General features: G+C 43.6%; 1 protein-coding gene across 1 annotated transcript; it reads right to left on the reverse strand.

Annotated features, from left to right (window-relative positions):
• Nucleotides 1–2,481: 2,481 nt before the first annotated feature.
• CLEC14A (C-type lectin domain containing 14A) lies at nt 2,482–4,363 on the reverse strand. Its single transcript, XM_069857036.1, is given in 3 exon segments — nt 2,482–4,238; nt 4,241–4,318; nt 4,321–4,363. Coding segments are annotated over 3 exon segments (1,215 nt in total). The 3' UTR covers nt 2,482–3,144.
• Between the last annotated feature and the right edge of the window lie 9,578 nt (nt 4,364–13,941).

Genomic DNA, 13,941 nt, shown 5'->3' on the forward strand with positions numbered 1-13,941 from the left:
GAATCAAAAGAAAGTTTAATGCAATTTCATAACCAAATACTTTTATTACATTAATCCTTGTTATAATTAGCTTCATTCCTTAGAATCTTGGTCTCCTCCTATTGATGTAAACAGCAAACCCTGCACTGAAGCTGCCTTGGTTATGATACGAGCCTATAGTCCATGTTACAAGTCAGTTTTCTATTGCTTTCCAATTTAAGAAAGCCACAATTTAAATTGAAAACAGAAAGCAAATATTATTAATCCTTTCTTGCAAATCATCCACTTCTAGGTCTGACTATTAGAGCAGAGAAAGAGAAACTGATGCATTTTAAACCTGCTCAGGTTCCAATCAAATCCAAATGCTGTTGGCCTTATATTCTATTGACTGCAAAGAGAAAGTAATGAAACCCAAACAAACAAAACATGAACATCTAACATGTAAAAAATAATAGAAGCTATGGTGAAATTATGGCCATTTAGCCATACCTTGAAGAGATACAAGGCTCTGTGAACTTGCTTTTAGAAAAATGACTTGCAAAGCTGGAGACTTAGGTGAGCTGATTTTTCTGATTTAATTTTAGATGTGTGTTTTACATTTAAATATGAATAGCCTCCCTAGGCTTTCTTTACAGCTGATGTAGAGAAATCATAGAATCGTAGAATCACTAGGTTGGAAAAGACCCACTGGATCATTGAATCCAAATGGCACTTTTAGGATGCAATTCATTGGCTCTGTTTTCAGCATCTAGTAAAAAATGAGAGTAATTGCTACCAGTAAGTATGTATTTCTCTCCGTAGACTGTAAGGGAGTCTAGGTGAGTAGGTGAGTCTACATGACGCTAGGGATGTCTGCATTTGATGAGGTGGATCTCATCCATAGGTGCAAAACAGTCTGGTTTCAGCTGAGTCAAATTATAAACCAAGGAAAATATAACAGAATCCTTGTGTAGTACTTTAGACAAATGTTAAATCTTGAATCCTGAATCTTGAGTGTGAGAAAAAGAACTCTGAAATCAAAATGTGATTTCACAGAAAGACAAGGCAGAGTGAAATGAGAATAATAAGGTGAGACAGTTGAATGGCTTACAAGGGCATGAACTTGCACATTTTAACTGAATAGTGAGTCAGATCCCTGGAGACTCCAAAAGAAGTAGTGAATTACAGGCGCTTGACTCAGCACTTAGCTGTGTGCTTGGTAAGAGTACTCAGAGAACGAGAGTATTTCTAGAGCTTAGAAAATCATATCTGGACAGTTGTACAGTCCAGTTCAGAGTTCAGCCATCTGATGTGTGGGAAAGAGGAAAACATACAAATAATAACTTAGAGAGGCTCAAATTCATCTTGGTTGCTATTTGCTTATAATCCCTTGTAAAAGAAAAGAGCTTTACATACACTGCCTCCTGAAACAAATTACTTACTGTGACAGGAGTGTCATTAAGACAAAAAGTATTAATGGCTAACCCATTTCCCAAATCTGTGCACACCTGAATGTAGTATCGAGTTTCCTACCAAAGGTGAAAAATGTATGACTTCTGGAATACAAGTGATAAATAGATTAGAAATGTATGCAGATTATGAGGCAGCTTTGTCATAAGTAACGTTCTCACCTAACTGGATCTCATTCCTGTCATGATACAATAGAATTTATGGCTATAGACAGCCTGATGGCTCAGAAATGTCTGGGGTCCCCTTAACAAAAGCAAAAGACTGTTTCCCAGATGGCAGCAGCCAAACATCATTAAGCAGAGAGACGGGAAAGGTGAAAAAACATGCTATGTCATACTTTATCCATAGCAAATATTTACTCCAGATTAATCTTCAAGTCTTTGCTTGCAAGAAGAGTAAGTAATAATATGCATTACTGTTTGAAACAGAGTTCTTCACAGCCAACAGTTAAGTGACAAAATGAAACCACTAGTCAGGAGGTCCACTCTAAAGAGAGAAAAACAAACAAAAAAAGCATATTTTAAACGACATTTCAAAGCTTAAATTTCTTTTAAGGGAAGGAAATATTTCTCTACCTCTCTCACACTCCAAAAAGCTTGGATGAGATCCAGTTAGTTGTGTCTTACAGCAGTTGGAAGACATTGAGCCAATATTTAGCATTACCTCTTCAACTGAAAAACAAAACCGTAATAAGTGAGCATCAGCACTCTGAACTGCAAAGCAAGTTCTATGGCCAGGATGAAAGCAGCTCTACAGGAATTCCCAAGGGAAATCACATAGGAAGTGCTTACCTCATTTAGAAAGTGGAACAAGGAGTAAATCCTTTCCTTACTCTCAAGGGACACAATATTGTTGGAGAACAATGTATCTAAGAAGAATGGGATTTGCATGATCTATTTGGAGCCACATAAAGTCTTCTCACCGTGTGAAGTTAGTCAGCAACTTGTCTGATTTGATGCTATTGGAGCCACATGTTACATGCAGAAACCAAGTTTTGTACCAACATACCTTAGCAGAAAAACTGTAACTGAAACATGTGTTCCTTTGCTACAGTTAAAATGAATATTGTATGCAGTAAGAAACAGAGCGGTGATTTAGGTTTCAAGTCATCCTTTATTCTTTTCATCAGCTTAAGTACAAAAGTGACTCCCTGTTAAACCTCCCACTTCCTCAGCAATTTAATGACCTTTTAAGTATAGAAATGTTCTTCATTTATAAGAATAAGTCAGCCTGAAAGCAGTACGGGTCACAGTTTCCTCCAAAATTATGGCAGTTAACCTCTCCTAAAGCTCCAGCAATTAGACAGAAAATGAGAGCCTCCAAGTACCACTCCGGCAAGGAGTGACTTCTAAATTACAAGGCACGAGCGCTCAAAGTGGTCCACTTTACACTTGCTCCTAAGGCACCCGAAGAACAGTCACCGAGAAGATAAAAACCCACAACTGTTGCAGCTGCAGATAAGCAATCGTCCCATTGACCGGGCTGCTGTATTTATGTTTGACTTAGGTCAGTTTTCAGGCCGGCAAACCCCCGACAGTCCAAAGGCTTCAAAGCCCCGGGGAGGGGCTCACTCGCAGAAGCGCCCCACGGCTCCCAGTAAGCAAGTCCCGCTTAGCCAAGTCCCACGTCGCCTCCTCCTTGGGTCCCCGCAGCAGCCGGGCCGGAGGCAAGAGAGAGGGAGGGAGCCGAGGTGACGCGGTCCCCGCCGCCACCGGACTAGTCGGCAGCCGCGGCTCCGCACGGCTCGGCCCCGCCAGCCTCCGCCTTGTCCCCGCGGCCCTCGGGTCTCCTGTCGAAGCAGAGCTTGAAGACTCCCAGGACGCTCATGACCAGGATGACCAGTACCACCACCGCCACCGTCACCAGGATGAAAACGTAGTTCGAGGAGGAGGAGGAGGAGGGCGGCGGGGTGCCCGTCTTCTCCCCGGCGGCGGTGGCGGCGGGCGGACCCTCGGAGACGTCCCGCTCCTCCGCCGCGGGGGCCGCGGGGGCGGTGGGCGGCCCGCCCGGGGCAGGGGCGCAGGCGAAGCGGCCGTTGGCATCGCGGCACCCGACGGCCCCGGCGCAGCGCCCGCCGCCGGCGCTCGGCCGCCCGCAGGGGCAGAAGGGCCGCTCCGCGCCGCTCCAGGCGAAGGCGCCGCGCTCGGGCCGGCAGGCGAGCCGCGCCTCGCCGCGGGGACACGCCACGGCCAGCACGGTGCCCGGCGGGCTGAACCCGGGGCCGGCGCCGCGCTCCTCGAAGGGCAGGCGGTACTCGAGGGCGAGGGCGCCCGCGGGGATCAGGTCGGGGCAGGCGCCTTCGTGCCGGTACCTGCAGGCGTAGCCGCGGCTCCCCCGCTGGCACACGCGCTCCCTCCAGCCCCAGCCGGGGCCGCCGCCCGCCGCCACCTGCAGCCCGGCGCAGCGCGCGGTGATGCAGGAGCGCACGGGCTCCTTCGCCCAGCGGCCGAGCGCCGCCGCCGCCTGCCGCGGGGCCGCCCCGTCGCCGGAGCCCTCCCAGGAGAAGCCGCGGAGCGGCCGCCCGGCGTCGGTGCAGGCGGAGGCGTCCCGCTTCAGCCCGACCCAGAAGAGCGAGGGCGCGGGGGCCGCCGCCTCGGCCAGCAGCCCCAGCAGCAGGCGCAGCTCCGCCTCGCCGCTCACCCAGGCCAGGCCGCCCCCGCGCTGCCCGCAGGCGCCGCGCGCCTCGGCGTACGAGACGTTGGCGAGGTGGGCGCTGAAGCAGGCGCCGGCGGCCCCGCAGCGCACGGCGGCCCGGCCGAGGGCGCAGGCGGCGGCCAGCAGCAGGCACCACGGCCCGGCCCGCCTCATCGCGGCTCTGGCCGCCGCCGATCCGGCCGGACCCGGCCCCCGCCCCGTCCCACCCCGGCCCCGCGCCCGCGGCCCTCCCCCGGGCTGCCCGAGGAAACGCGTCGGGAGACGGGGCTGACCCCGGCATCCTCCGTTTGTCGGCGACGAGCGGCTCCCTGCCTGGCAGGGAGCCTGGCAGGCGGGTGTCCGACCTCCGGAGGGGACATGGGTGGAAAGTGCCAGCGCCCGCTCTGCTCTCAGGGGCAGGAGGGCGGCGAGGACACGAGTGGAAGATCTCAGCATCCAGTCTGCTGTCAGGGGCAGGAGGGTGGCGAGGACACGAGCCGCGGTGGCAGGGCTCGTCTCAGACCTGTGTCCAGGAGATGCTCTGGCCTGTCTTGGCAGGCTGTTGAGCGGTACTTCAGGAGAAGAGTAGCTGCAGCGACCTCTCCCATGAAAGGTTAACTGGTTAGGTGAGGCTCCCAAATACCTTAGCTCCCAGGACTCCATTCAGTTTAACACAAAAACTTATTCAGCTCACTGGTTTCAAGCATGTTGGCCTAAATGCATCACACCTGCACTGCCTTCCAGTGGGTGTTCAGTGATGTCCTGCAGCTGTTCTTCTGCAGGCAGTCTACGTGTTACCTTGTTTCACGCTCTGATGTCTATCTACTGTTACCTCACGTGTACATCCAGATACAGGATGCATCTCAGTCTCTTCCCCAGGTGTTCTGTGCGGCACAAAACTGTGTGCCTACCCATAAAAAGTGAAGAAAAAAACTACAGAAAATAATCTATTTGGGATTTTAAAAAAGTAGCATTCATCAGTAGTTGTAGTTGAGCGGCATAAGTTCTACAGTCTTGGATCAAGGCTCTAGATGGACTCAGTCCTGCAGAAAGAACCCTTGCTGCTCCAGTACACTAGTAGGCTCTTTCTCTGTTCGGCCCTTTCTGAAGAATTGAATGTCTAGTTCTTCACTGGATCTAGCCTTAAATGTACCTAAACTAAATGAACCGTTCCTTCAGTCTTTTGCTGTTCCTTGATGATGTACACTAGCAATCCTACAAATACCTGTTGGCTGTCGTACTGACCCAGAGCCATTTTCCCATGGCTGGTCGACAGCTTTGGGAGAAAAGCAGATTGCTACAGCTTTACTATTGCTGTTTTGCTGCAGAACGCTGACAAGGCTTTGCCTAACATGCCTCTGGAATGCTACAGCTTCAGGATTTTTTCTCTTTCAAAATGGAGTTAATTTATTACAAATAGAAACTAGCCTTTATAAATAGAAGGAATAATATGAAAGCACCAAAATTTCCATTTCTTGCTTCAAACCTAAGGCTCTGTCCCTGTCAAGGAAAATGTAGATCAGTCCCTGAAAACACTTGCTGCCTTGCTTCTTTTCTCAACTGTCAGCAAGGGCATGGTTTGAGTCATCTGGGATGACCTCTCTGCTAGGTAATTGATGGGTACTACAAGCTCATTTCACACAGGCCATAACTTTAATTTCTGGGCTATATTTGAACAAGAAATTTAGAAACAACAGTTAGTCACCAGTGCCCCAGGCAGTCCAGTCTCATTGGAGGAACTCACACTGCACAGAGACATGGAAACACTGCATGGCAAAAATGAAGGTTTTTGCTGGCAGGAAGCAGAGATCGTAGCTGTATGTCTGCTTTATCTGCTCGTTCCTCCTGTAGCTACCTGCAAGAGTCCTGCCAAATATTTAAATAACAGGTTTACTAGATCTCCAGAAAACACCTCTTCCTCTGGTTTTGAATGTTCACTTGGTTCCATTTTGAGTAAACAGGAAAACATTTACATTAAATGCCTTCATGGGGTTTTTCCTGAAGATGTTTTCTTGAAAGAGAGGACTAGCTCCTCATACAGAAATGCTGATACCATTCAACATGTGAGGCAACTAAACTTCTACGTATAAAGAAGACTTTATTATTTGAATGTGACTGTTATGTGATTGATTGATGTCTAAGTCCTAATGTGGCTATTTTGTTCAGTGGAAAAAGCTTTATTTAGCTGTAGTCATTCCTTAGTCTTCTGCTTGTAAGATCTGAGCTTTCGAAAAAAGAGTGGCTTGCTGAGAGCCCTTAGGTTTCTTGTTTCTTTGTGTCAATGTATCTGTCTTACATGTACTTTTTGACTAAGGACTGATGAGAGCATGGGTGAATTTATAAAGCTACTTTTCTCTCTTAAATTCTTTCTTGCATTCAACTGCTAGGGCTCAAGGGAGTATATTTGCATTAAAAGTAGTCTCACAGACAGATATGGTATCCTATTCTTATCAAAAGCTGTGTTTTGTTTTGCAGAGGTAGATGAATTGGGTAACACTGTGATGTGCAGGGCACAAGGGATTTCACTAGACTGACTGGTAACACTTCTACTCCCCAAAGGGAATACAGGAAAATGTCTGGAGTTGAATCTATCTACCCATTCTACCACAAACCTGGAAACATCAGTGTCTAACAGCAGAAGCAGCTACAGCAACTCTTTACTGCTAGTGTAAAGGAAGGCTGCTTAAAGTGCAGCTCCCTTTATCATCTGTCCTGCGCAGGTTAAGAAATCTCTTGTGGTCTTTTGCATGACACAGATTTCTTTGGAGTTGGAAACTTTGGAGAGGGAGCAAGAAAAGCAGGAGGAGATCAATAGTCCAGCAGCTCTGCCTGTTTGCATAGCTGCAGCGTTTTAGTTTTCTGCAACCTTGCAGAGTCTGCTCTGGTTGGCAGCGGAGAAGCTGCATCATCCCTGTGAGCTTGATGTCTCCCCCTACTCCCAGCCAACATCTCTGCTGGATCCACACATCCTTCTGCTGAATTTCTCGTAAGGAGAGTCAAAACATATTCTCTATCTTTCAGTGCTCTGTTAAGAGCAAAACAATAATTTAAACAACACAATAGAAACAGGTATTTTTAAAAAGTGAGAGTCAATGCTATTTGATTCCATGCCTCAAAAACTGCAGGTTAAGTCCTCCTGTCCTCACTCAGTGCTTCAAGGAATTGATGGCTGTGTTTAACAAGTGGTTTATCACATAATAAGGCAGCCCTACGTTTCACGTGTAAGTTGTATTTATTTAAGCAAAGAAAAATATTTTCTTACAAAAGGGTTATATTCTTCTTTAAGAAAATACCCAAGTTAAAAACCAGACCCTCTTGAAGTCAATGAGAACAGTCTGATTTCAAGAGTGTGCCAAGATTTCTTAATAATTATTTCCTTACATTCAGTCAAATAATTTGTAACAGAGAGTAAAACTGCCAGATGGAATCTGGCATGCTTTTTTTTGTTTTCCAGGGAACAGGACAAGAAATGAAATTTCTGTCCTATTGTAACAATTTACATGGTCATAAGAATTTAATTAGTCATCTCACAAAAGGACTGCATAGATAACAAGGTTCACTTACACACTTTGGAAAAGATAACCCAGCAGGGGTCATGCAAGTTCCTGTCTACTGTAATAACAGTTTCCAATGATATTATCACGTAGCTATGGGACTTCTAAAAAAAATATTTAACTGCTGTCATGAACACATTAGCCTATCTGTTACATTTATGACGTGAACATAAAATATAACTAATGCTGACCTGCTGAAGGGACGCTTAATAGGTGGACTGCATTAACAAAGCCAGACAAGTAAAAAGCTGTGGCTGTAGCATTGTAGCATTACTCATATGCATATGTTCCCCTTAAAACCTGTTCAGTTTAGATATTCATGTTTCCACTACTAATTATGCAATAAAGCAATGTATTCTGTTAACACTTCCACTCATCTTTAATGAGTTATTAAGAAAGATTCCAATCCTGTAATTAGCTAGGGGAAATGAACTCTAGAACTTTCAAATTAAACACCTTAAATCTTTTCCAAAAATACTGTAGTCTATAAATATTTTTTTATTCTCACTCTAGCCTGCTCTCCTTCCTTTTGTTGACTTGGTAAATCATACTCTTTCTATCCCAACCTCGAAATTCTTCACATCTCCTCTAATACGTAGCACTGTCTGATTGCCTTATTTGAGCATCATGTTGAGTATATGTTGGCATGAGGAGGTCCACAGGAACTGGAGGTGGAATATGACCATATGTTACAGTTTGCAGTTAACTGTGTCAAAAAAAGCAAAAGCACTGAAATGCGTCATGATATGATCAACCTTCCCTGCATCATCTTTTAATTTTCTGTATCTTGAATGGCAAACACCCAGCAATGACTCAGATCTTTGGTTTGATGTGTTTCAGTGGTCCGTATGAAGTGTCCGCATGCTGCAGAATCTAAACTTTCAATTGTGTTTGTGTGCACCTGTGTTTAGATGTTTGCATGTGTAGGATAAGATAGAATAAGCATAGGATAGAATAGGTATAGGAATGGCATGGAATGGCATGGAATGGCATGGAATGGCATGTCATGGCATGGCATGGCATGGCATGGCATGGCATGGCATAGAATAGAATAGAATAGAATAGAATAGAATAGAATAGAATAGAATAGAATAGAATAGAATAGAATAGAATAGAATAGAATAGGTCTGAGAGTACAGCACAGGGTTCAGTTGAGGAAATGGAGAGCTGCAGCACTGAATAAAATGAGTAGGCAGGAAAAGAGGGGAGTAGTCATGAAAAAAAAGAGCAAAGGGAGGGAATAAAAAGAAAAGACAGAAGATCATTCACCAGTGAAGAAGTACCAGAGTGTCAGAGGGAGACCCACTGTGTGCTGAGGAATGTTCCCAGCCTTAAAGTTACTTCGTGGCTCACAGATCATCCTTAAAAAGCATTATCTGAATGAATTTGACACTTTATGCCATTTCCTTTCTAGTCCATAGGGATGGTCTCAGCAGTCTATGTAAAATGTAAGTTTCAAAGGGAAAATGTTGAATGCAGTTCCAATGTCCTCCCATCCTAGGAAAAACCAACCAAACCAGAAGAATAAGACATTAATTCCCATTTACCTGTGTCCTATTGTAAGCTTCTAATCTTTGATCAGGTTTTGACCTAAATAAAAACGTTTTTGGAAATTAATGAATTTTCATTTACAGTTAGAATCATAGAATCATGAAATGGTTTGAGTTGGAAGGGACCTTAAAGATCATATAATTCCACCCACCCTGCCGTGGGCAAGGACACCTCCCACTAGATCAGGCTGCCCAAGACCCCATCCAACCTGACCTTGAACACTTCCAGGGAGGGAGCAACCACAACTTCTCAGAGCAACCTGTTCCAGTGCCTCACCACTCTCACTGTGAAAAATTTCCTCCTTATGTCTAGTCTAAACCTGCCTCTCTCCAGTTTATAACCATTCCCCCCAGTCCTATCACTACATGCCTTTTTATAAAGTCCCTCCCCAGCTTTCTTGTAGGCCCCCTTCAGGTACTGGAAGGTTGCAACAAGGTCTCCTCTGAGAAAAACTCATTATTTTAGTAACTTCCTGTAGAACTGTAATTATACAACAGACTCCTGGGACTTGCAGACTTTCAGGGCTGAGGCAAAGTTTCCTAGGGAAGTAAAGTAAAATAGAAGGAAATCTAGTGGTAAAGAGGTGATTTCACTTCCTGACCTTTTGCTTAGACTGACCATTTCAGAGAGTCTTCAAGTATTTGATTGAAAATGGGCAAGCGATACAGACTAATAAGAATAAATTCAAGAGAGAGCAGCTGTGAGATGGAGAGGCAGCAGATGCTTGTCTACATAAGCAGTTAATTCAAAATTAAAAAAAAAAAAGGAAGGAACAATATTCTGAGCCTAGTGGAATAATTGTCATGGAGGTTATAGGAGGTAAATATGCCTTATATAGAAATATTCGTTGTCATTGTTTTTGTGAGACTGGACAGACTAAAAAGGTTTTAGTTCACTTTACTGATTCATTTTCCCCCTTTCCCTTTTAAATAATGCCCTTTCTTGATGCATTTCCTTCTTAAGAAAGTCTGATGTTTTAAATATTCCTTATTGTTTGCTTGCAAGAGGGAGAAGCAGAGATGCCATTTTCCAAAGTCTTAAAAATTAAGGTTTATTAATGCTAAAGGCAACAAAGACCATGAGGAATAAACCAGGCTTCTGCTTAGCAGATTCATTTCAGAAGGCACAGTCACATAGTCTATGCATTGGTAGTTATGCATCCATCAGACAGAATTGATCTACATTTTCATCCACAAGCAGGTTTTGTTATTATGATTGCTGTAATGTCATTTTTTATTATAGTTGTGCATCAGGCCTCAGTTTCTCTGTATGATATCTCCATTAAACTGTATCATGTAATATCAGCAAAGATACCGTCCTTGTGCTGCCAATATTAACATCTCAGTGCTGCAGAGAATCTGCAAACATCATGTGTCTCCTGTAGTGCTATGCAGATTGACTTTCATCTGAGTGTATCTAATCTGTTCAGTGTGTGCGTGTGCATGTAAAAGGAAAAGTGCACATACACAAGTTGCATACTGACATGCAATGCGTATGCACATGTCCATTGTGCTCATATCTGAACATTTGTGATTATTCATCCGTAATGAATCTGTGAGAAAGATAAGCAATCTATTTATATGATAAAATAAATCCCTTACTATTGTTTAGCTAAAGATGAAAACAATGTGTATATAATCATATCTAAAGTAAGCCATAAGAAGTAGGAAATGGAAACAAAAAAGTGGTCTCACTTCCTGGTGTCATTTAGAGTGATGCCAGCCAGAGATTGCCCTTAAAGGCTCTCAACATGCAGAGATTGTCCATGAAGGGAAGGACTGTAATCACTGCTCTACTAGTTTCAGATTTCGACCACCATATAGTTTATCTACTTATATGTGGTACAAAAGCACAGTTGCAGTAATTTGTTCCTCAGTGCTCATCAGCTGCAATATAAAGCAAGGGAGAGGCTAGGATCTGCAAGCATTTATTTTAGGTACTGACGAGCTCTACAGGATAGCCACATTCCCTGTGAGTTGGTTCACATTCAGTAGCATTTTCCCAGGCAAGGCACACAGTAGCAGCACATTGCATGCTGTTGCTTTAGCTGCATGTTACTCAGGACAATAGCTTGCAATCCAGCTGTGCCACTTGTCATTTGAGGTCAAAGGGCCTTGGTTTCATATTAGTTGAATAGAAAAGGTCAATAAGAGGTGAGAGACAATCGAATGTGAATAAGTAATAAAAGAATGAGAGCTGCAAGTGTTTGACCCCTCCCTGCTGATGTGATATTGATCTGAACTGGAAGAGAAATGTCAAACCCTTCCCTACCCAGAGGTCTAGAAACACTTCTGATGTGTGCTAGTAAAAGATAAGGAATCAGCCCAAGAATATATTAGTAGATGCCACAGGGAATAAAGCATAAACAATGCAAGAACAATAGTTACTGTGTGTCAGCTACAAATAAGATATGCCTATTTGGCAGAGCACGTCCTCTTTATGCCTGTTCCTTCAGTACAGTCTGAGCATGCCAAAGAGACTTGTACTGGGAGGAAAGGTCATGTACAAGGAGACTGCAAAAGGGTAAGGTAGCAGGTTTATGGGCCTGCAGCTGTGCCCCCACATGGAGACGTGGAAGGAAGGTTTGAAGGCAGTGGATTTGCTCCACACAGAATTTCCACCCTGTATATATTCTGACTGGAAGGTGTCCATACTTCATATTTTACCTTGAGAACACCCAGCTGGATCCATCAAGGATTCAAGGCATCATGCTATGATTTCTAATTCAAGAATGGATCTTCAAAGCCTCTGCTATGCTGTGATTTAACCCTCCAAAGTTTTCCCACCCTTTTTCCTTCCTGTAAAGCCATTTACATTTTTCCCATTAGACAGGTGTACGCCTGACTTTATACTTGACAAGTCAAAAATGGTTCCTTCTGTACTGCTCTTATTCTTTGACTTCAGGTGAATTGAAGTAGCTAAACACACCTACTGCCTAAAGTCTTGCACAAAATGTAGCCAGATAGTGAAAGGATGGATAAGAGAAATCCTGTAGCCTGAAGGTTATGGCATTTTTCACGATGAAGAAGAATTACTTCTGCTGCAGTGATTATTTCTGTATTTTATATCCACTGAAAAAAAAGATTTTCAAGTGAGACTCATATGGAAACCCATGTAAAATTGCCTGGTCTTCTCCTGAAGCATGAGGCTTTGCTTCATGTCCCTGCTCCACGATCTGACAGAGGAAGGATTTGAATATATATCTCTGACATTCAAGTAAGCATATTAAGCACTAAGCTGTCTTTTTTTCTCCTCTTTCTTATAGAGAGACTGTCTAGATATCAGTTTTCTGATGTGCTGGAGGTCAACCAATGGGAACTTGGACTAAACAACCTTCTTTTCCTTCCTTCTCCCTTGACAGAAAGGGCTTAAGTATGTCTCCATCTTCAAACGAGCAAGGAATACGGTGCCTTTGGCAGAAATTGTTCCTTTGAAGTCAATACTAAATGAGAGCTGTTTACAATATTCAGATTGCCTTACAAAGGAAAGAGCTCTTGCAGAATTATCTAGAGAAACAGTGCTTTTGCTGAAATGTTCCCTGCTAGTCTCCTGCCACATCAGGATCAGAATGGCAATGCTTGCTGCTGTAAAGCCAGTGAGAATCATGCTCTTTTGCATGTATTTGGTTTAGTTTTATCCATGCTTTGTGCCGGTGTATGAAAAAGGGATTGATATTCTTTAGCATTTAAATGTTTAAAATAAAGCAAAACTAACTTTCTTCAGTAATTCCAAAAGACCTTCTATTTGAGTGTAATAAAATTTACAGGCATGAATATACTTAATCTTAGCTATAATCTCAACATATTGTTTTAATAGGGATGCTGAAGTTATTTTGACTTCAAGCCATTGCTCACAATGGATAGTGTTTCCAGGGGAAATGGGAAGGGGGCTTGGTCCACGTTTTTGATTTAGCCAGACTCCTTTGGTGGGCGACAGGCAAGGGTGACAGAATGATTAAATAATGCTTCTGACTCTGAATCACCCCACCAGACTGGCCATATTAGTAATGACAAAGAGAATTCATCCTGTCCTCTTGACAGTGTAAAGATTAGCTCACTAGCTTAATTATAATTGGTCGTGCAGCATACACTTTTTTTTATTATTATGTGAGGGGTGTACCCTGTAATCATAAAAAAGTCTGTTAAAGCCACTGGATTTTCAGTTTCTCACAGGAAAATAAGTGAAACAGGATTAAGGAATCTTATAATAATTTAAATTACTTTCTTTCTAGGTCAAGCAAATGTTACATGAAACATCCTTCTTTGAAAAGTAGGTTTTATATAAACCTTTAAGTTTAGACTTCAAGTTTAAACTTGTATAGTCACATATATTAATTGCATGTATATATGTAATGCTAATTCAGAAGTGTGCTTGAATTCATTCATTGCCGATATACTGAATTTATGGCAACTGGACCTAAGGGCCATGACACCGTGCTGTCCTCATCCCAAAGGGACTGAAATGCTTCCACAGTTTCGTATGCTTGTCACCATTAATGTACCTCAAATTTGTTTCTCTCTGTGTGACAAATGACCTCCTGAATACCAATGTGAAACTTGCAGCCCTAACTCACATAAAGCTGGCAATAGGACAGGAAAATAAATGAGTCTGTAAGTCCTCACTGTGCTTTTGATATTCTGAGGCTCATTCAGTTCATGGTGCAAGTTTCTACAGCTTCATGGCTTCTTTACCATGTTAGAAAGTAAGAAAAACTTACTTTGCCGTTCAAAATGTGTTCCTGACTGGCCCCCAAATTACACCGTGCCCAGAGAGG

Source organism: Phaenicophaeus curvirostris, chromosome 5 (assembly GCF_032191515.1).
Source record: "Phaenicophaeus curvirostris isolate KB17595 chromosome 5, BPBGC_Pcur_1.0, whole genome shotgun sequence".
In the NCBI taxonomy this organism is placed as follows: Eukaryota; Metazoa; Chordata; class Aves; order Cuculiformes; family Cuculidae; genus Phaenicophaeus; species Phaenicophaeus curvirostris.